Source organism: Sorex fumeus, unplaced genomic scaffold, assembly GCF_029834395.1.
Source record: "Sorex fumeus unplaced genomic scaffold, SorFum_2.1 ptg000033l, whole genome shotgun sequence".
Taxonomy (NCBI): Eukaryota; Metazoa; Chordata; class Mammalia; order Eulipotyphla; family Soricidae; genus Sorex; species Sorex fumeus.
Genome location: NW_026606090.1, coordinates 30,033,232 through 30,056,494, shown reverse-complemented (window position 1 = coordinate 30,056,494; position 23,263 = coordinate 30,033,232). Strand labels below are relative to the sequence as shown.

Below are 23,263 nucleotides of genomic sequence, written 5' to 3'. Positions count from 1 at the left end.
GAAGAACGAGATTTCTCTCAGGTACAGTTATTATTTAGTGATGGTCTGAGAACAGAACTCAAGAGATAGAAGTGGATAGAAGTGTTTATTGTAATTATTTGACAAACCAGGCTTTAAACATAAAAGAAAGACATTCAGTGAGACTGGGGAGGAGGTATAAGGGACGTGGTGTCCAGGCTTGAAATTTGGTGGATATTTCCTTCTCGAATGCCTTTTAAGACCGGAAGAATATCTTTGAGAGGCTGCATGTGGATTCAGCCTGTACATTTCTAACCGGATTTAGCTCTCAAACTTGCAGACGTACGGCATTACAATCCAACAGTCATAATTTTGCCATTTTTCATAGCCTAAAGAGACAAGAAAAGGAGAGATGAGTGGAATGCTTAAAGCTGGAAACATGAGAGAGAGGCAACACAGACAGGGCCAAAGTCCATCCCTCTTTTTTGTGTGTCATAATCCTGCTCCAAGGAGAAGGGGCTCAGAGAAAAGAGAGCAGAGAGAGACTGGAAAGTGCAAGTGAGTTTGAATTCAGGAAATGTCCCCCCTTCCAAAAGGTCAGGCTTAGAAACTGGTTTTGGGGATATGTCAGAAGTGGAACAGATGTAAACATAAAAACTTGTTTGTTCTTACCTGTGCGGCTAAGAAGGGCCCCACAGAACCCGGTATTGGTAGGGCCTCCTTTCTCCCAGGCCTGATAGTTCAACACATCGCCATTACTCCACTCCCATCCACCTGCATTGGGTTGAGTCTGTGAAGATAGGACAGATGGACACCCGAGTCTCAGTTGCTCCTGAGATGCTCTGGCCGCAGCTTCACTGGAATCCCTGAGTGACACCCGGCACCAGATAATCTGCTTGTGTCTTTATGGAGGAGATTTGGAGAGGAGATCTGAAAATTCTCTCTAAAGACTTGATCTAGTGTGTAAGAATCAAAGTCACCAATACCACTGAAAGGAGCAAGGATTGTTTAGCACAACATGTGGTGCAATCCAGGCTATGCACCACTGGCCTCAAAGGTCATGTAGATTCTGTAGTGGACAGTGTACACACCCTTCATTGGTCAACAACTCAGCACATCTTAGGCACCATCACTGGGCGCAACAAGAATCTTGATTTAGGAAGTCTTCAGTACACATTGTTTGAAAAGGGGGATTGATATAACTAGAGATGAGGCCATGTCATACAACGCACAACTTCAGATGGGCTCAGGGCTTGGTTCTCCAGAAGAGCATCTGAATACTCTGGATTTCAGGGTGGCCTGGTCTAATGATTGGGCAGACTAAGGGAATCAGATGACTCATGATGGCAAATGGAGTTGTACAGTTACCCGTGAACAGAAGATGTAATCTCACCTCTGTGCTGTCATGGAGACCAATCCAGACAAGAGGGGGTGCTGCCCCACTGTTCTTGATGAGGGAGCTCACGAAGTAGCCCTCAGACTGAGTGAGCACAGACACGAGGTGTCCATTGCGACGTTTCTGGCATTCCGTCTAGGAGAGGAAGAAAGAGATTGGGAGAAGCATGCATTACACTAGGACTTAAGAAGCGGAGAAGATGAGCAACAGCAGGTGTACTGTGAATTGTGCGTGTCATTCTACCTAGTATGTGTCAATAAAATGGAAGCTCCCGTGAACTCCCACTGTCTAAGCCCCTCTCGTCCCTGCACACAGGAATAAATATTCCAGTTTCAAGTACAGTTACTCACATGCGCATCCATCCAGGATTTTTCTGTCTTGAAAAAGGCATAACAGTGGTGGCCATAGGCCGTGGAGCCTTTGGGGCACCTGACTTTTGGAGACAGCTCTTCATTCTGCAGGTCTTCCCCTGACAAAGGAAAATGTAAAGGAGTGACGGAGTGAAAAAGAAGAATGGGTATTTTGTTGGAAAAAGCATCATGGGGATATGCATGAGGGCAGTACTTGGAGTAATGGACCATGGCCATCCTCAGCCTTTCTAACACATTCAGAATGCTTTCAAGTGTCACCAGAAACATTCGACGAGGAATCATCTATTCCACTATATCACTTGGATTTTATAAAATGCCCAAACTGTGCTCTCGTACCTGAGTTTCCCACAACACAGGGGCTGGATGTGGGAACGCTTACCTTTCACCCGGGCTTGGAGCACCAGGCAGGCGAGCACCATCCAAGCAACAGTGGTCATGGGAGCAGCATCTTCTCTCACGGGAGAAGGCTGTCAGAAGAACGCATGGAATTTGGGTTAGGCAGGAGGCAAGCAGAGAAGCCACTGCTCCATCTCCCTGTTGTATTTGTTTAATTCCCAGATGATTAATATCTCCCAGTATGGTGACAGAGCAGATTTGATATTGTGAATATTCTTCCCAGGATGCCTCACAGAGTTATCACTGCTGAGTCTGACAGCGCTTGTGTCCTCTTGGGAGTGGGAATCTTTTCCCTCCTCCCCGAGTGTCTTGCATCTTTTCCCACTTACCTTTCTTGCAGGGATCTTTGATAGTCTGTAGGTCAGGAGGGGAGGGACCAGCCTTTTAAAAGAGGTTCTGGGGGCGGAACAGTACAATGAAGAACGCAGAGTTGCAGCCTTGAGGGCCTGCTGGGAAAGAGTCGGCAGGGATTCCTGGAGGTTCTTGAGATATGGAGGGGTCTGACCAGCAGAGGCTGGGAATTGCCACAGCTGTGCCTCTTCCAGATACCAGAGAAATGTCTTTTCAGGACTACAGACACCTATAACTATATTAATCTTTTCACTATGAGTAAAATGGAATAAAGTTTTAGCACTAATGTCCTTGTGGTTTCTTTTGGTCTTCTCTCTTTTTTGTATAAAATTTTCACAATGCCATGTTATATATACATAGAAAATTTTGTTGTCAGAAAAATTTCATTCAGAAACATTTATGGGAATCACAGAAAAATTCACTTTATTCATAAGCAATCTACCAGGAATTTATCGCTATAACAAATATATACAGATATACTTTTCATTTCCAAGTATATCTATAATTTAATGTAAAATGTAAAAGGGAACAAAAATGATGATACATTTCTCAAGTCAAACACAGGTTTAATTAGTAATACCTGTGAATGTCTCCACATAACCTTAGAGACAATTTTTCAATGAAATGATTTCAAAGAAACATGAGTCTATTATTTGATAGGTGTTTTTAAGTTAAATTATAGTGAAGTAATAAAATTTGAAAAAGAAAGGAAGTAATAATGTGTAGATCTGTTGCTCTAATATTACATGTAATATTAAGGAGATTGATATATGGCAGAATATATCAACACCAGCAAAGCCAGATTTTAAGGAACTACAGTTCACTTTCCTCCAAGCCACCTTCATGTCGCTTCTTTATTTTTTTAATTTATTTAATTTTATTAGTGAAACCCCATGATGTACACTTATAGAGTCATAAACTTTTGTGTTTGGGTTTCAAGTAACCATCACTCCACCAGTGCCCATCCTCCACCACCACGGGTCCCACCATCCCTCCCACCCCCCATACCCCCGTCCCACCCTGCCTCAGTGGCAGGGCATTCCCCTTTGTTCTCTCTCTCTTCTTTTGGGTACTGTGTTTTGTATGGAGGCCTTGAGTGGCAATCATGTTTGGTCTATAGACTACCTTTAGCATGCTTCTCCCACCTTGGGAGGGTCTCACAACACCCTTTATTTGGTGCTCTCTTCTCTGTCTGAGATTCCTTTTCACCTAGCACGTATGGCTGGCCTTCAAGTCATGGAGCAAAATTCCGGGTACTAATCTCACCCATCACTGGGTGTTAGTCTCCGTATTGTTGCTTTATATTCCCCAGATGAATGCAGTCTTTCTGTATCTATCCCGCTCTTTCTGACTCATTTCGCTTAACATGATACTTTCATGTAGTACCACTTGTATGTAAATTTCATAACCTCATCTTTTCTAACAGCTACATAGTACTCCATTGTGCAAATGTACCAGAGTTTCTTTAACCAGTCATCTGTTCTTGGGCACTCAGGTTTTTTCAAGATTCTGGCTATTGTAAAGAGTGCTGCAATGAACAAACATTTGCAGATGTCACTTCGACTATACCTTTTTGCCTCTCTGGGATATATTCCCAGGAGTGCTATAGCTGGGTCAAATGGCAGATCTAATTCTAATTTTTTGAGAATCGTCCATACTGTTTTCCAAAAAAGGTTGGACAAGCCGACATTCCCACCAGCAGTGAAGGCGGGTCCCTTTCTCGCCACATCCGTGCCAGCACCGGTTGCTTTTTTCCTTGTGGTTGTGGGCCAGTCCCTGTGGTGTGAAATGCTATCTCATTGTTGTTTTGTTCTGCATCTCTCTGATGATTAGTGATGTAGAGCATTTTCTCATGTGCCTTTTTGCCATTCGGATTTCTTCCTAGCGAAAATTTCTGTTCATTTCCTCATCCCGTTTATTGATGGTGTTGGGTGATTTCTTCTTGTGGAGTTCAACCCGTACCTTGTATACCCTTGATAGCAACCCCTTGTCGGATGTGTATTTGGTGAATATCCTTTCCCATTCTGTAGCCTGTCTTTGTATTTTGGTCACTGTTTCTTTTGAGGTGCTGAAGCTTCTTAGTTTAAGATAGTCCCGTTTGTCTATCTCTGTTTTCACTTGCTCGGCCAGGGGCCTGACATCTTTGAAGATACCACTAGCTTCAATATCATGGAGAGTTTTGCCAACTTTGTCTTCAATAAACATTATGTATTCCGGTCTGATGTTGTGGTCATATATCCATTTCGATCTTACTTTTGTGCACGCCGTTAGGCAGAAATCTGAGCGCACTTTTTTGCATGTAGCCGTCCAGAGGGGACTTTCCTCAACATAGTTAAAGCCATCTACCACAAGCCTACAGCAAACATCATTCTCAATGGGGAAAAACTGAGACCCTTCCCCCTAATGTCAGGGACGAGACAAGGATGCCCACTCTCTCCTCTACTGTTCAATATCGTACTGGACGTACTTGCAAGAGCGATTAGACAAGAAAAAGATATTAAGGGCATCAAGATAGGGAAAGAAGAAATTAAGCTCTGATATTCGCAGATGATATGATACTATACTTAGAGAACCCTAAAACCTCTACCAAGAAACTCCTGGAAACAATAGGCTGGTATAGTAAAGTGGCAGGCTATAAAATCAATACCCAAAAGGCCATGGCTTTCCTATACGCAAATAGTGAAAGAGAAGAAAGTGACATGAAAAAACATTCCCATTGACAGTTGTGCCCCAGAAAATCAAGTATCTGGAAATCAGCTTAACTAAGGAAGTAAAAGACCTGTACTAAGAAAACTACAAAACGCTACTTCAGGAAACAAAAGAGGACACAAGGAAATGGAAAAATATCCCCTGTTCATGGATGGGCGAATCAATATTGTCAAAATGTCAATAGTTCCCAAAGCACTGTACAAATTCAATGCAATTCCTATTAGGATACCCATGACATTCTTCAATGAAATGGAGCAAACACTCTTGAAATTTATATGGAACAATAAGCTCCCACGAATAGATAAAACAATTCTTCGGAAAAAGAAAATGGTAGGAATCAACCTCCCTAATTTCAAACTCTACTACAAAGCAGTAATAATTAAAACAGCATGGTACTGGAACAAAGGCAGAGCTGCAGACCAATGGAACAGAGTTGAATATACTGACATCTCCTCCCAAACATATGATCATCTAATCTTCCGTAAAGGGGCAAGAAAAGTGAAATGGAGCAGGGAAAGCCTCTTTAATAAATTGTCATGTCACTTCTTGAACCATTTGTTTTTAATTTTCTTTTCTCTGAGTCTGTATCTCCTGGTGATTATTCATGTTACTATTTTGTCTTCAAAATGTGTCTGCCCCAGAGCAATGGGTTTTAACTACTGCGATATTCCAAGTAATACAATGGGGTTCTAGGGACTATATGGTGAAACATGACAACAGGACAGCACTTCATGAAGGACAGCCTCCAAGAATGAGGCGCCACCCTGACCCGTCAGTTCTAGGGGTTACTGGAACTATCCTACAGAGCCGAAGATATTCAAAGTAACACACAATGACCTTTGAGGAACAGTGTTTTAACAGGGGTTGTTGCATGAAATGTGCTGCCTTTTGTCAACATACATTCATTCTGCCTTTCAGATTGAACGAGCACATATGTGCGTGTGTGTGTATATGTGTGCATGTGTGAGTGTGTTGATTTGAGGGAAATACCAGTAGATATGTAACTTATATGGTATTAAATTTGCAGGTATTGAATTATCAAATACCATTTTATTTTTTAATTCATATGGTTGTGTAATCTAACTATAAAATTATTTATTAAAAACATGACAAATTTAGAGCACCTACAACACGAACAATTTGCCGATAAAACCGTAACATTGGTCTTCTCTCAAGTTTACTCTCCTTGTCTTGACTTCTAAAATTCTTCGTCCTCTACATGGTACCAAGGAAAAAAAGTGATGAAATTTGATTTCAGATCTTGTAGGCTATAAGAAAAAATTGATATGGGGAAAATTACAGATGGCCGTAGTCCAGAGGAGGTGTTAATCTGGTACGTGAAAGAGGCTACACCTGTGGCAATTCCCAGCCACTTAGAGGAAGACTCCTCCCCATTTCAGAAATTTCCTAAAACCCCTGACTTGCCTTTCCCAGCAGCCCTCGCAAGGTCAGAACTTGGTGTCATTCGTTGCAGTGCCCCTCCCTGAGAACATCTTTTAAAAGTCTGGTCGTTCTTGATCTGCCAAACATTAACCTCCCCGGCAATTAAGGTGAGTGGGAGTTGATACAAGATGCTCTCCAAGTCAGGGCTTATTCTCAGATTCTACGGGAACGGTGGGAAAGATTCCCACTCCTGAGAGGACACAAGATCCTAGAGACACACAGGCCAATCTCAAAACCCAGTGTCTTTTGGCAGTAAGCCCTCTAGATTTATTTCTAAAATATCAGAAATCCACCCCTCTCGGAGAGCCCGGCAAGCTACCGAGAGTATCTCGCCCCCACGGCAGAGCCTGGCAAGCTCCCTGTGACTTATTCAATATGCCAGAGACAGTAACAACAAAGTCTCCAATTGAGAAGTTACTGGGCCCGCTCGAGCAAATCGATGATCAATGGGAGGGCCTTTACTTTACTTTCCTTTACTATCAGAAATCCAAGGCCACGTGGCCACAATAGCGGCCATACGACATCATATGCTCTTCATAATCAGCAATAGAAAACAAATTATCTAATGTCTTTTTGGCAGGTCTGAATGTTGGGGAAAATTCCAAATTATAGTGGTGGGTTTTTGGTCATAATATTGAATGTGATCAACGTAGAGAGAGATTAAAGTGGAAATCTGCCACAAAAGCAGGGGCAGGGTTGGGAGGGGGATATACTGGGGTTCTTGGTGGTGGAAGAGATGCACTGTAGAAGGGATGGGTGTTTGGTCATTGTGTGACCGATCGACACTCAAACTGAAAGGCTTTGTGACTGTTTTCATGTTAATTCAATAAATATATTTTTTTCTTTTTTTATTAGTGAAACACCATGAGGTACAGTTATAGGCTTACAAATTTTGTGCTTGGGTTTCAGTTATACAATGATCAAGTGCCCATCCCTCCACCAGTGCCCGTCGTCCATCACCACAGGTCCCAGCATTCCCTCCCACCCTTCATCCCCCCGCCCCCCCCCCGTCCCATCCTGCCTCTGTGGCAGGGCATTCCCCCTTGTTCTCTCTCTTCTTTTGGGTACTGTGTTTTGCAAGAGAGGCTTTGAGTGGCAATCATGTTTGGTCTATCTACTACTTTTCGCATGCTTCTCCCACCCTGGGAGGGTCCTCACAACACCCTTCATTTGGTGCTCTCTTCTCTATCTGAGCTGCCTTTACCCCTAGCACGGGTGGCTGGCCTTCAAGTCATGGAGCAAAATTCCTGGTACTAATCTCAGCCATTCCTGGGTGTTAATCTCCCTTTTTGTTGCTTTGTGTTCCCCAGATGAATGCAATCTTTCAGTGTCTATCCCGCTCATTCTGACTCATTTCGCTTAACATGATACTTTCCATGTAGTACCACTTGTATGTAAATTTCATAACTTCATCTTTTCTAACAGCTACATAGTACTCCATTGTGTAAATGTACCAAAGTTTCTTTAACCAGTCATCTGTTCTCGGGCACTCAGGTTTTTTCCAGATTCTGGCTATTGTAAAGAGTGCTGCAATGAACAAACAATTGCAAATGTCACTTCGACTATACCTTTTTGCCTCTCTGGGATATATTCCCAGGAGTGCTATAGCTGGGTCAAATGGGAGATCAAATTCTAATTTTTTGAGAATCGTCCATACTGTTTTCCGAAAGGGTTGGACCAGCCGGCATTCCCACCAGCAGTGAAGGAGGGTCCCTTTCTCACCACATCCGCGCCAGCACCGGTTGCTTTTGTTCTTGTGGATGTGGGCCAGTCCCTGTGGTGTGAAACGATATCTCATTGTGGTTTTGATCTGCATCCCCTGATGATTAGTGATGTAGAGCATTTTCTCATGTGCCTTTTTGCCATTTGAATTTCTTCTTTGCTAATGTTTCTGTTCATTTCCTCACCCCATTTTTTGATGGGGTTGGGTGATTTCTTCTTGTGGAGTTTATCCAGTACCTTGTATATCCTTGATATCAACCCCTTGTCGGATGTATACTTGGTGAATATCCTTTCCCATTCTGTAGGCTGTCTTTGTATTTTGGTCACTGTTTCTTTTGAGCTGCAGAAGCTTCTTAGTTTAAGATAGTCCCATTTGTCTATCTCTGTTGTCACTTGCTCGGCCAGTGGCGTGACATCTTTGAAGATACCATTAGCTTCAATATCATGGAGAGTTTTGCCGACTTTGTCTTCAATAAACATTATGGATTCTGGTCTGATGTTGAGGTCATAAATCCATTTTGATCTTACTTTTGTGCATGGTGTTAGGCAGAGATCTGAGCCCACTTTTTTGCATGTAGCCGTCCAATTTTGCCAGCACAGCTTATTGAAGAGGCTTTCCCTGCTCCATTTCACTTTTCTTGCCCCCTTATCAAAAATTAGATGATTATACGTTTGGGAGGAAATGTCAGTATATTCAACTCTGTTCCATTGGTCTGCAGCTCTGCTTTTGTTCCAGTACCATTCTGTTTTAATTATTACTGCCTTGTAGTAGAGTTTGAAGTTAGGGAGGTTGATTCCTCCCATTTTTTTTCCAAGAATTGCTTTAGCTATTCGTGGGGGCTTATTGTTCCATATAAATTTCAGGAGTGTTTGCTCCATTTCTTTGAAGAATGTCATGGGTATCCTTATAGGGATTGCATTGAATTTGTACAGTGCTTTGGGAAGTATTGCCATTTTGATGATGTTGATTCTCCCCATCCATGAACAGGGGATATTTTTCCATTTCCTCGTGTCCTCTTTTATTTCCTGAAGTAGCGTTTTGTAGTTTTCTTTGTACAGGTCCTTTACTTCCTTAGTTAAGCTGATTCCTAGATACTTGATTTTCTGGGGCACAATTGTGAATGGGATTGTTTTCTTGATGTCACTTTCTTCTCTTTCACTATTTGCGTATAGGAATGCAATGGATTTTTGGGTATTGATTTTATAGCCTGCCACTTTACTATACAAGCCTATTGTTTCTAGGAGTTTCTTGGTAGAGGTTTTAGGGTTCTCTAAGTATAGTGTCATGTCATCTGCGAATAGTGAGAGCTTAATTTCTTCTTTCCCTATCTGGATGCCCTTAATATCTTTTTCTTGCCTAATCGCTATTGCAAGTACGTCTTGTTCACTATATTGAACAATAGTGGAGAGAGTGGGCATCATTGTCTCGTTCCTGACCTTAGGGGGAAGGGTCTCAGTTTTTCCCCATTGAGGATGATGTTTGCTGTAGGTTTGTGGTAGATGGCTTTAACTATATTGAGGAAAGTCCCCTCTATCCCCATTTTGGCAAGGGTTTTCATCATGAATGGGTGCTGGATCTTGTCAAAAGCTTTCTCTGTGTCTATTGATATGATCATATGATTTTTATCTTTTCTTTTGTTGATATGATGGATTATGTTGATTGATTTACGAATGTTGAACCATCCTTGCATCCCTGGGCTGAATCCCACTATGTCATGATGTATGATCTTTTTGATGAGTTGTTGTATTCTATTGGCTAGTATTTTGTTGAGAATCTTCGCATCCGTGTTCATCAGGGATATTGGCCTGTAGTTTTCTTTTCTTGTGGTGTCTTTGTTTCCTTTTGGTATTAGAGAGATATGGGCTTCATAGAAGCTGTTTGGGAGAGTTTCTGTTTTTTCAATTTCCTGGAAAAGCTTGAGAAGAATTGGCAATAGGTCCTCTTTAAATGTTTGTAAAAATTCGCTAGTAAATCCGTCTGGGCCTGGGCTTTTGTTTTTGGGAAGACTTTTGATTACAGTTTCAATGTCCTTGATGTGAATAGGTCTATTCAGGTACTCTATATCTTCTTGGTTCAGCTTTGGGAGATGGTAGGAATCCAGGAATTTATCCATTTCTTCCAGGTTCTCGTGTTTCGTGGCATAGAGACTTTCAAAGTAGTCTCTGATGATCTCTTGAATTTCTTTAATTTCTGTTGTGATATCCCCATTCTTATTTCTGATTCGATTTATTAGGGTTCTCTCTCTCTGTTTCTTTGTGAGTGTTGCTAGTGGTTTATCTATCTTATTTATTTTCTCGAAGAACCAGCTCTTGGTTTCATTGATCTTTCGGATTGTTTCTTTGTTTTCCATGTCGTTGATTTCTGCTCTAAGTTTTATGATCTCTTTCCTTCTGCCTGACTTAGGCTCTTTCTGTTGATCCTTTTCTAAGGTCTTGAGCTGTGAGGTCAAATTGTTTATGTGCATCGTTTCTATCGACTTAGATATGCTTGCAGAGCTATAAATTTTCCCCTTAATACAGCTTTCGCTGCATCCCATAAGTTCTGGTAGTTTGTGTCTTCATTCTCATTTGTTTCCAGGTATCTTTTGATTTCATCCTTGACTTCGTTCCTGACCCACTCATTGTTCAGCATCGAGTTGTTTAATTTCCAGGTGTTTGATTTGGTTCTCCGTGTCCTTGTGTGATTCACTTCTATCCTCAGTGCATCATGGTCTGAAAAGATGGCTGATACTATTTCTATCTTCTTGATTCTGTTGAGGTATGTTTTGTGTCCTAGCACATGGTCTATTTTGGAAAATGTTCCGTGCACGCTGGAGAAGAATGTGTATTCTTTCTTTTTGGGGTGTAAAGCCCTGTATAAGTCCATAAGCCCTTTCTCTTCTATTACTTCTTTCAAAGCCAATAATTCCTTGCTGGGTTTTGTTCTTGTTGATCTATCCAGAGGTGATAAGGCGATGTTGAAGTCTCCAAGTACTATTGTGTTGGTAGTGATGTCCTCCTTAAAATCTGTTAGCAGTTGTTTTAAATATTTAGCTGTTCCCTCATTAGGTGCGTATACATTTAAGAGTGTGATTTCTTCCTGTTGTACGTATCCCTTGATGAAGAGAAAATAGCCTTCACTGTCCCTTCTAATCTTTTTCAAGGTGAAATTAATGTTGTCGGATACTAGTATGGCCACCCCACCTTTTTTGAGTGAGTTGTGTGCTTGCAGGATTGTTTTCCATCCTTTGACTTTGAGTCTGTGTTTGCTCTGGCTGTTGCGGTGAGTTTCTTGTAGGCAGCAGAATGTTGGGTTCTGTCTCTGTATCCATTTTGCCACTCTGTGTCTCTTAACTGGTGAATTTAGACCATTGACATTGAGAGAGAGAATGGTTATGGGGTTTTGTGTCATCTTTCTGTGCGGGTGTGTTGTGTTTGTAGGGTTTGTCTTTTCTTATAGTAGCCCCTTTAGGCCTTTCTTTAGGTTTGGTTTTGAGTCTATGAAGTTCCTGAGCTGCTGTTTATCTATAAAATAGTGTACTGTTCCTTCGATTTTGAGGGAGAGTTTAGCCGGGTAGAGTATTCTTGCTGAAGCATTCATTTCCATGAGTTTTTTGACTATATCTCGCCACTGCCTTCGGGCTTGTAGGGTTTCCTCTGATAGGTCTGCTGTGAATCTAAGGGATGCTCCTTTGTATGTGATTTCCTTCTTTGCTCTTGCTGCTTGCAGTATTGTGTCTCTATCGGCAGTATCGTTCATTCTAACTATGATATGTCTTGGAGTGTTTTTGTTGGGGTCTCTTTTAGCTGGCACCCTTCGGGCTCCTTGAACCTGAATGGCTGCATTGTGCAGCTCTGGGAAGTTTTCAGCTATGATTTGTTTGACGGTGTTTTTTTCGTTGGGATTGTTTCCCTGAGGTTCAGGTAGTCCCATGATTCTAATATTGTTCCTCTTGGAATCATCTGCTAGGACTCTGATTCTCTGTAGAGCCATTTTGAGGTCCCTTGCCACTGTTTGTTGTTGCGTGTTGGCTTGTTGCAGCTGATCTTCCAGGTCACTGATTCTCTCTTCAGCTGTGGTCATTCTATTTTTAAGAGAAGAAACTGAGTTTCTCATTTCATCTATGGAATCTTTTAATCGTGACATTTCTGCCCTCATTTCTTCTCGTAATTTGTCGATTTTTTCTGTGGTGTTACTGGCTGTCTGTCTGACTGTTTCATTGAGTTGATTGAAGATCTTGATGACTTCGTATCTGAATTCTATGTCAGAGAGGTCCCTTAGGTGAGCTGTTTTGACAGAATGGTCTAGATTGTTTTCGTTGTTCTCCCCTTGTGTTGGAGATTTTCATTGTTTCTTCATATTGCTGAGTAGGTTGGGAACTAGATTCCTTGGGGACTAGGTTCCTTAGTATGGGAAAACAACCTGCGGCCGTGTGAGCGTAGGCCCGCTGGAAATTAAGCCACGCCCACATTTGAGGCCACGCCCACTTTTGAGGAGGCCACGCCTCTACAGAACCCTGGGTTTGGGATGAGATGGGATGAGATGGGTGCCGCGGTCAGGAGTGAAGAGGGCAGGGCCGACGCTCAAAACTGCTTCTCTTCAGGCATCTCGGGGGACACCTGGGGTCCTGGATTTAAGACGAGATGGGCGCCGCCGTCAGGAGTGAAGAGGGCAGGGCCAACGCTCAAAACTGCTTCTCTTCAGGCATCTCGGGGGACACCTGGGGTCCTGGATTTAAGACGAGATGGGCGCCGCCGTCAGGAGTGAAGAGGGCAGGGCCAACGCTCAAAACTGCTTCTCTTCAGGCATCTCGGGGGACACCTGGGGTCCTGGATTTAAGACGAGATGGGCGCCGCCGTCAGGAGTGAAGAGGGCAGGGCCGACGCTCAAAACTGCTTCTCTTCAGGCATATCGGGGGAAACCTGGGGTCCTGGATTTAAGATGAGATGGGTGCCGCCGTCAGGAGTGAAGAGGGCAGGGCCAACGCTCAAAACTGCTTCTCTTCAGGCATCTCGGGGGACACCTGGGGTCCTGGATTTAAGATGAGATGGGCGCCGCCATCAGGAGTTAAGAGGGCAGGGCAGATACTCAAAACTGCTTCTCCAATTCTTGGGAAAAAGAAAATGGGAGGAATCAACCTCCCGAACTTCAAACTGTACTACAAAGCAGTAATAATTAAAACAGCATGGTACTGGAACAAAGGCAGAACTGCAGACCAATGGAACAGGGTTGAATACACTGACATCTCTCCTCAATCATATGCTCATCTAATCTTTGATAAAGGTGCAAGTAATGTGAAGTGGAGTAAGGAAAGCCTCTTTAATAAATTGTGTTGGCATCACTGGACGGCTACATGCAAAAAAATAGGCTCAGAACTCTGCCTAACACCATGTACAAAAGTAAGATCAAAATGGATTAAAGACCTCAACATCAGACCAGAAACGATAAGGTACATTGAAGATAAAGTTGGCAAAACCCTCCATGACATTGAAGCTAATGGTATCTTCAAAGATGCCACGCCACTGGCCGAGCAAGTGAAAACAGAGATAGATAAATGGGACTATCTTAAACTAAGAAGCTTCTGCACCTCCAAAGAAACAGTGACCAAAATACAAAGACAGTCTACAGAATGGGAAAGGATATTCACCGAATACACATCTGACAAGGGGTTGATATCCAGGATATACAAAATACTGGTTAAACTCCACAAGAAGAAAACATCCAACCCCATCCAAAAATGGGGCAATGAAATGAACAGAAACTTTCTCAAAGAAGAAACCCGAATGGCAAAAAAGCACATGAGAAAATGCTCTACATCATTAATCATCAGGGAGATGCAGATCAAAACCACAATGAGATACCATCTCACACCTCAGAGACTGGCCCACATTCAAAAGAACAAAAGCAACCGATGCTGGCGTGGATGTGGCGAGAAAGGGACACTCCTTCACTGTTGGTGGGAATGTCCACTGGTTCAGCCCTTCTGGAAAACAGTATGGACGATTCTCAAAAAATTAGAAATTGAGCTCCCATTTGACCCAGCAATACCACTCCTGGTAATATATCCCAGAGAGGCAAAAATGTATAGTCGAAGTGACATCTGCACTTGTTTGTTCATTGCAGCACTCTTTACAATAGCCAGAAACTGGAAGAAACCTGAATGCCCAAGAACAGATGACTGGTTAAAGAAACTTTGGTACATCTACACAATGGAGTACTATGTAGCTCTTAGAAAAGATGAAGTCATGAAATTTACATACAAGTGGTACAATATGGAAAGTATCATGCTAAGCGAAATGAGTCAGAAAGAGAGGGATAGACATAGAAAGATTGCATTCATCTGGGGGATATAAAGTAACAAAGTATGAGATTAATACCCAAGAATAGCTGAGATCAGCACCAGGAGGATTACTCCATAACTTAGAGGCCAGCCGGGTATCCTAGAGGAAAGGGCTGTTCAGATAGAGAAGGGAGCACCAAATAAAGGATGTTTGGAGGATCCTCCCAGGAGGGGAGATGCATGTCGAAAGTAGACTATGGACTGAACATATTTGCCACTCAATGCCTCTTTTGCAGAACACAACACCCAAAAGGAGAGAGAGAACACAGGGGATTGCCCTGCCACAGAGACAGGGGGATGGGGGGATGGGGGGATGGGGGTGGGAGGGATCTTATCCATGGTGGTAGAAAATGGGCACTGGTGGAGGGATGGGTATCTGATCATTGTATAATTGAAACCAAAGCACAAAAAATTGTAAATCTACAACTTTAAAAAAAATAAAATAAAATAAAGGGAAAAAAAAACTGCTTCTCTTCAGGAATCTCGGGGGACACCCTGGGTCCTGGATTCAATAAATAAAAATTTTTAAAAAATTAAATAATCTGCTTTTATAGCCACCTAGACATCAACCTGAGCCTATCCCTTAATGAGATACTTACTGTCCTCTCATTGTTCATCGATTTGCTCGAGCGGGCCCAGTAACTTTTAACTGTTTTTTCACTTCCCCAGGGCAAGACATCTCAGCTCTGAATAATTGTAGACTCCATGCCTTCGAACTGGTTGGAAAATTATAATTTTGAAAATAAGGAAATCTATAAAGGATAACGTTCTAACCACTATAAGAAACTTTTTACTTATCTATCCCTTTTTCAATATCTCTCCAGAAGAAGAAAAGAAAATCTAATATACTTATTCAATTTTTAGTTCATTAGACCAAGTTCAATTATGGTGGGTTCATTCATACAACTTGGCATTTATTTTTATGGACTGTCTGATTCTTCTTTATTTGTAGTGAGAACTATAGGAAGGATCAGGGCCCATGAGGAAACTAGCAAGTTTTTCTTTGAAACCTTTATTTCTTTTCCTTTTTTTGTTACTTTCACTATTCTCTCAGTTTTACATGATTTGTCCTCCTTATATCTAGATTGGTAGTTATCCTAGTTTTCTGTGCCTACAAAAATTAGAAAAGATATTGTTAGATCTATATAATGTTTATCATAAATAGACGCCAAGTATGGCTATAGTCATCATATTTGAGGAAAATAACAGACAATAATGGGAAAAACATGAGTTCTTGAGAGTAATAATTGTAAGATTATAAATAACTTTATTGTGTTGACGTTCTATTTTTGCAGTTAAATCTTATCTCAACTGGTGTGAATAATACACTACTGAGTAAAGTGTTCTCTTTTTTATTTTTATTTATTTATTTAAATATTTATTTATTCATTTACTCATTCACTTATTTATTTTATTGAATCACCGTGAGAAGAGTTACAAAGCTTTCCAGTTTAAGTCTTGGTCATACAATAATCAAACACCCATTCCTTCACATGTGCACATTTTCCACCACCAAAAACCCCAATATACCCCCCATCCTGCCCCTCACCCTGTGGTAGATGATTTCCACTTTATACTCTCTGCATTCTGATCACATTTAATATTTTGACAAAAGACCCACCATTATTATTTGGACTTTTCCCCAACACTGAGACCTGCCAACGAGGCATCACTAGATAATTTGTTTTCTATTACTGATTACGAAGAGTATACGATGTCACGGGGCCGCTTTGTGCAATTTTGGATTTCTGAAATTTTAGCAATAAGCCTGGAGGGATTTCCGCTATAAGTCGCTGGGTTCTGAGATTGGCTTGTGTGCCTCTGGGATCATGTTCATTCAGGAGCCAGAGGAGCTATTCATGGCCGTCAACTTGGGACCTCGTCAGGACAAGGAGATGAGCAGGTTCCGCCCCACATCCAATGAGGCCAAGCATGCCTTGTCACTGCAGGCCAGAACCTCTCCGTCCAGAAGGCAGAGAAGTGATAAAGGAAGACCTCAAAGAGAGTAGAGCAGCAGTGCTGGCTGATGTCACAGAAACTTGGAAAATCATTTGCAATGCCCACCTGCCCTTGGCCAACTACAAGACCAAGATGGCTGCCCTCCAACACCCTGATGGACATATCAAATCTTCCAAAAAGGCAATGGAGAAGAATATCCATGACTTCTACTTGAATCTCTTCAATAGCCATGTCCACATTCCAACATACCACGCAGAATGCATCTGTCGTTCCCAACATTCTCCTTCCAAAATCTGACACGCCATTTCCTCAGTAAAGAAGTGTAAGCACCCGGCCCAGAAAAATGTCAGACCCGAACACCTAAAGAATCTGCCGTCAGTACTAATCAATACACAAGCACTGTCAGACTTAGCAGTAGCAAACCTGAGAGATCTCATGGGTAGAATATCAGAATACCAAATCAGTTCTGTCACCATACTGGGAGACCCAAGTTAGTCAGGTCAACGTGCTCCTGAGAATAAAACAAAGGAGACAGGGAGATGGAGAAGAGGCTTCTCTGCTTGACTTCTCCCTGCACCAGCTCTCATCCTTGCCTCTAACAGTCTCACCAGTGAGACAAGGTGCTGCCTCCTATGGCCACTGTTGCTTGGCTGGTGCTGACCTAGGTTTGAACCCCAGCATCCTGCATGATCTCCAAACACTGTCAACAGTAGGTCCTTCCTGTGTGCAGAGCCAGGAGTCTCATTTTAACAATCTAATGCAATGCAGATGCAAGCAAACAATCAAGAACAACAACGATAAACACACACACACATATGTGTGTGTATGTATAGTTGAATACACACACATATATACTCATATGCTTGTTTGGAGGTTCTAGCAGGGAAACGCAAGCGCAGCTACTCGTATACCCTCCACTGAAGACCAGTCCATCTCTATATCTCTATTCGGGGAAGTACGTCCTCTTCAAAAGAGCACACAGCTTCGGAAGGGATGCACTTGGAGCGGTGAGGGAGGAAGGGGACATCCACCGAGCCAGCGAGATCAGCCAAAACAACCCGGTTGATCAATGGGACAAAAGATGTTGCAGCCAGATCGCCCTCACATATGTGAGGTCAGTGACAGTGATATATATATATATATATATACAAATATATATATATGTATACACACATATAGCATAAAAAACATGAAACAATTTTTATGAAACATGAGGAAAACTTTTTTTGACTTAATTTCTATAGTTTTTATACCTTCGTTCTTTGAAATCATGAGCTTTCTACAGCAAATACTGTAGCAAGTTTTACTTTAGTTTCAAGCTCTAATTCTACAGTTCTTCCTACATAGCAGCATATTTTTTTTGGCTGTTTTGGGTCACACTCAGCAATGCACAGGAGTTACTCCTGGTTCATACACTCAGTAATCACTCCTGGCCTTCCTTGGGGGACCTTATGGGCTGTTGGGAATCGAACCTGGGTCGGCCGTGTGCATGGCAAATGCCCTACCTGCTGTGCTATTGCTCCAGCCCCATAGCAGCATATTCTTAAGTTCAAAAGAATTTCAACTGTTAATAACCATTGATGCTTTTCTAATAGGATATTTTAGGGTGGGATTTTGTGGAGATTTGTTGGAATGTGAGATTTTGTTAGGATGTTTTTCAAACTGATGATTTATTTTGTCATCAATGGAATTGGACAGAATTCAAACTAGAAACACATGAAAGGGACTGAATATTACTGAAATCACTACCAAAGATATTTCTTTTGTGAGGTTATCCAAAGCAAGTAACAAAAACACTATCCACAATTTCCAACAGTTTGAGACTCAAGTAGCTTTCTCTCTCTCTAGGTACCGATAGATGGAAGGACCCTCTAGATTCTGGTGATTGCAGCTATCAGGGTGAAAAGCAAATAAAAATTTGTTCATTTACATGTATCTCCATTACAAAAAATACAAGAATTTGTACTACTCTGCCTGGGAAGTAAAATTCCAAGACACAACTTTTATTGGTTTGGATACAATTATAATCCAGGGCACATAAAGAATTGAGGATAACTGCCATAATTTGGGACTAGTCAGATGCTACAAATAGGAGACAGATGTGTATCATGTCCTGATTTTGACTTGATGCCTGATGGTTCCCATAACACACCTGGATTTTCATGATGTCCACTGCACCTACAAGCACAGCAGCACTGTGGCACTGTGTTCACATCACACAACAGCCTGTGCCAATTGTTGATCAAACAACGTATCATCGATCTCAGGTACAATGAGCAACTCTGCTGTTGCCGTGGATCAAAAAAACCTGGATTACTACGTTCAACGAATGAGCTCAGAGGTGTTTTCCTGTAAATATTACGCTACAGGAAGACCGGAACGTGCATGAGTTACTAACACCGGCACAGGAAATGGCAGGGCAGTGTGAACAACATCAGCACATCATGCTTACATAAAAGGACCTAAAGATTGCAGAAACTTATGGGTGGGAAAAGGGAGTGACTCAGGTATTGGACCCAAGGCCAACCCAGGTCTGCTTCACGGATGGTGAAAAAAATTAAAAGGGAGCTGAACTATGTAGGCAAGTCATGAACTGAATGCAGGTTCAGTCATCAGATGGACACAGCTGAAGCCTCCAGTGAGAGTCGCGGATAGCACAGCCTTGGGATTCATAAATTGTGTGTGTCTCTTGGCTGTTTAGGCAGAAGGTTCTGCGTCTTATAGTTTGGTTCTTTCTGGGAAATTTGAAGCAAATCTAGATGAGCAAAAGAATGGAGCTACGAGTCAAGGTGGCGGTGGGGGGGGGGGAAGATGGGGGTTGGTCTAGAATGTCCCAGTAGAGCTCACAGTGTGAGCCGAGACAGCACAGCTGAGTGGGTTTCCAGGGTGAGACTTAGCCTCTCAGACTTCAGAATCCAAGACTTAAGCCAAGCATCTTTGCAGTGGTATGCTCTGGACAATCAGTTGGGATTTACAACTGGAATTTTCCTAGGGATGTGCATGAAGTCAGGATCCTAGGGATCAGGATGAAGGTGGATAAAGGAAGAACGAGATTTCTCTCAGGTACAGTTATTATTTAGTGATGGTCTGAGAACAGAACTCAAGAGATAGAAGTGGATAGAAGTGTTTATTGTAATTATTTGACAAACCAGGCTTTAAACATAAAAGAAAGGCATTCAGTGAGACTGGGGAGGAGGTATAAGGGACGTGGTGTCCAGGCTTGAAATTCGGTGGATATTTCCTTCTCGAATGCCTTTTAAGACCGGAAGAATATCCTCGAGAGGCTGCATGTGGATTCAGCCTGTACATTTCTAACCGGATTTAGCTCTCAAACTTGCAGATGTACGGCATTACAATCCAACAGTCATAATTTTGCCATTTTTCATAGCCTAAAGAGACAAGAAAAGGAGAGATGAGTGGAATGCTTAAAGCTGGAAACATGAGAGAGATGCATCACAGACAGGGCCAAAGTCCCTCCCTCTTTTTTGTGTGTCATACTCCTGCTCCAAGGAGAAGGGGCTCAAGAAAAGAGAGCAGAGAGAGACTAGGAAATGGCAAGTGAGTTTGAGTTCAGGAAATGTACCCGCTTCCAAATGGTCAGGCTTAGAAACTGGTTTTGGGGATATGTCAGAAATGGAACAGATATAAACAGAGAAACGTGTTTGTTCTTACCTGTGTGGCTAAGAATGGCCCCACAGTACCCGGAATTAGTAGGGCTTCCTTTCTCCCAGGCCTGATAGTTCAACACATCGCCATTACTCCACTCCCATCCACCTGCATTGGGTTGAGTCTGTGAAGACACGACAGATGGACACCTGAGTCTCAGTTGCTCCTGAGATGCTCTGGCAGCAGCTTCACTGGAACCCTGAGTGACACCCGGCACCAGATAATCTGCTTGTGTCTTTATGGAGGAGATTTGGAGAGGAGATCTGAAAATTCTCTCTAAAGCCTTGATCTAGTGTGTAAGAATCAAAGTCACTAATACCACTGAAAGTAGCAAGGATTGTTTAGCACAACATGTGGTGCAATCCAGGCTATGCACCCCTGGGCCTCAAAGGTCTTGTAGATTCTGTAGTGGACAGTGTACACACCCTTCATTGGTCAACAACTCAGCACATCTTAGGCACCATCACTGAGCACAACAAGAAAATTGATTTAGGAAGTCTTCAGTACACATTGTTTGAAAAGGGGGATTGATATCAGCTAGACATGAGACCATGTCATACAACGCACAACTTCAGATGGGCTCAGGGCTTCGTTCTCCAGAAGAGAATCTGAACACTCTGGATTTCAGGTGGCCCGGTCTAATTATTGGGCAGACTAAGGGAATCGGATGACTCATGAGGGCAAATGGAGTTGTACAGTTACCCGAGAACAGAAGACGTAATCTCACCTCTGTGTTGTCATGGAGTCCAATCCAGACAAGAGGGGGTGCTGTCCCACTGTTCTTGATGAGGGAGCTCACGAAGTAGCCCTCTGATTGAGTGAGTACAGACACGAGGTGTCCATTGCGACGTTTCTGGCATTCCGTCTAGGAGAGGAAGAAAGAGATTGGGAGAAGCATGCATTACACTGGGACTTAAGAAGCGGAGAAGATAAGCTACAGCAGGTGTACTGTGAATTGTGCGTGTCATTCTCCCTAGTATGTGTCAATAAAATAGAAGCTCCCGTGAACTCCCACTGTCCAAGCCCCTCTCGTCCCTTCAGGCAGGAATAAACATTCCAGTTTCAAGTACAGTTACTCACATGCGCATCCATCCAGGATTTTTCTGTCTTGAAAAAGGCATAACAGTGGTGGCCATAGGCTGTGGAGCCTTTGGGGCACCTGACTTTTGGAGACAGCTCTTCATTCTGCAGGTCTTCCCCTGACAAAGGAAAATGTAAGGGAGTGACGGAGTGAAAAAGAAGAATGGGTATTTTGTTGGAAAAAGCATCATGGGGATATGCATGAGGGCAGTACTTGGAATAGTGGACCATGGCCATCCCTCAGCCTTTCCAACACATTCAGAATGCTTTCAAGTGTCACCAGAAACATTCGACGAGGAATCATCTATTCCACTATATCACTTGGATTTTTTAAAATGCCCAAACTGTGTTCTCGTACCTGAGTTTCCCACAACACAGGGGCTGGATTTGGGAACGCTTACCTTTCACCTGGGCTTGGAGCACCAGGCAGGCGAGCACCATCCAAGCAACAGTGGCCATGGGAGGCAGCATCTTGTCTCACGGGAGAAGGCTGTCAGAAGCAGGCATGGAATTTGGGTTAGGCAGAAGCCACTGCTCCATCTCCCTGTTGTATTTGTTTAATTCCCAGATGATTGATATCTCCCATTATGGGGACCGAGCAGATTTGATATTCTGAATATTCTTCCCAGGATGCCTCACAGAGTTATCACTGCTGAGTCTGACAGCGCTTGTGTCCTCTTGGGAGTGGGAATCTTTTCCCTCCTCCCCGAGTGTCTTGCATCTTTTCCCACTTACCTTTCTTGCAGGAATCTTTGATTGTCTGTAGGTCAGGAGGGACCAGCCTTTTAAAAGAGGTTCTGGGGGCGGAACAGTACAATGAAGAACGCAGAGTTGCAGCCTTGAGGGCCTGCTGGGAAAGAGTAGTCAGGGATTCCTGGAGGTTCTTGAGATATGGAGGGGTCTTACCAGCAGAGGCTGGGAATTGCCACAGCTGTGCCTCTTCCAGATACCAGGAAAGGTCTTCTCAGGACTACAGACACCTATAACTATATTAATCTTTTCACTATGACTAAAATGGAATAAAGTTTTAGCACTAATGTCCTTGTGGTTTCTTTTGGTCTTCTCTCCTTTTTGTATAAAATTTTCACAATACCATGTTATATATACATAGAAAATTTTGTTTTCAAAATATGTCATTCAAAAACATTCATGGGAATCACAGAAAATTTCACTTTATTCATAAGCAATCTACCAGGAATTTATCGCTATAACAAATATATACAGATATACTTTTCATTTCCAAGTATATTTATAATTTAATGTAAAATGAAAAAGTGAACAAAAATGATGATACATTTCTCAAGTCAAACACAGGTTTAATTAGTAATACCTTTGAATCTCTCCATATAACCTTAGAGACAATTTTTCAATGAAATGATTTCAAAGAAACATGAGTCTATTATTTGATAGGTGTTTTTAAGTTAAATTATAGTGAAGTATTAAAATTTGAAAAAGAAAGGAAATAATAATGTGAAGATCTGTTGCTCTAATATTACATGTAATATTAAGGAGATTGATATATGGAAGAATATATCAACACCAGCAAAGCCAGATTTTAAGGAACTAGAGTTCACTTTCCTCTAAGCCACCTTCATGTCGCTTCTTTATTTTTTTAATTTATTTATTTTTATTAGTGATACCCCATGACGTACACTTAAAGACTTATAAACTTTTGTGTTTGGGTTTCAAGTACCCATCACTCCACCAGTGCTGATCCTCCACCATCACAGGTCCCAGCATTCCTGCCACTCCCTATACCCCGTGTCCCACCCAAGAGAGGCCTTGAGTAGCAATCATGTTTGGTCTATAGACTACTTTTAGCATGCTTCTCCCACCTTGGGAGGGTCTCACAACACTCTTTATTTGGTGCTCTCGTCTCTATCTGAGATTCC

General features: G+C 42.3%; 2 protein-coding genes across 2 annotated transcripts; both read right to left on the bottom strand.

The window, feature by feature from the left end:
* Positions 1–279: 279 nt before the first annotated feature.
* On the bottom strand, positions 280–2,162 carry LOC130026017 (lithostathine-like). The gene is made up of 4 exons (XM_056116673.1): positions 2,105–2,162; positions 1,705–1,823; positions 1,327–1,489; positions 280–347 (listed from the first exon to the last, which is right to left on the bottom strand). Exons 1-4 carry the CDS (start codon positions 2,160–2,162, stop codon positions 280–282), a joined length of 408 nt encoding a protein of 135 aa, XP_055972648.1.
* Positions 2,163–19,946: 17,784 nt separating this feature from the next.
* On the bottom strand, positions 19,947–21,842 carry LOC130026016 (lithostathine-like). Its single transcript, XM_056116672.1, has 6 exons — positions 21,773–21,842; positions 21,372–21,490; positions 21,019–21,156; positions 20,715–20,717; positions 20,298–20,415; positions 19,947–20,014 (listed from the first exon to the last, which is right to left on the bottom strand). Exons 1-6 carry the CDS (start codon positions 21,840–21,842, stop codon positions 19,947–19,949), a joined length of 516 nt encoding a protein of 171 aa, XP_055972647.1.
* Positions 21,843–23,263: the final 1,421 nt, after the last annotated feature.

Bases quoted from the DNA above. Each gene is read 5' to 3' on its own strand.
- LOC130026017 (XM_056116673.1), bottom strand. From the start codon at position 2,162: ATGACCACTGTTGCTTGGATGGTGCTCGCCTGCCTGGTGCTCCAAGCC. The intron at 1,824-2,104 runs GTAAGCGTTCCC...TTCCTTTGTCAG, and splicing joins GCTCCAAGCCCGGGTGAAAG to GGGAAGACCTGCAGAATGAA. The intron at 348-1,326 runs GTAACTGTACAA...TTGTCTCTTTAG, and splicing joins ATTACATCTTCTGTTCACGG to GCTATGAAAAATGGCAAAAT.
- LOC130026016 (XM_056116672.1), bottom strand. From the start codon at position 21,842: ATGCTGCCTCCCATGGCCACTGTTGCTTGGATGGTGCTCGCCTGCCTG. The intron at 21,157-21,371 runs GTGAGTAACTGT...TTCCTCTCCTAG, and splicing joins AATCCTGGATGGATGCGCAT to ACGGAATGCCAGAAACGTCG. The intron at 20,015-20,297 runs GTAAGAACAAAC...TTGTCTCTTTAG, and splicing joins GGCCATTCTTAGCCACACAG to GCTATGAAAAATGGCAAAAT.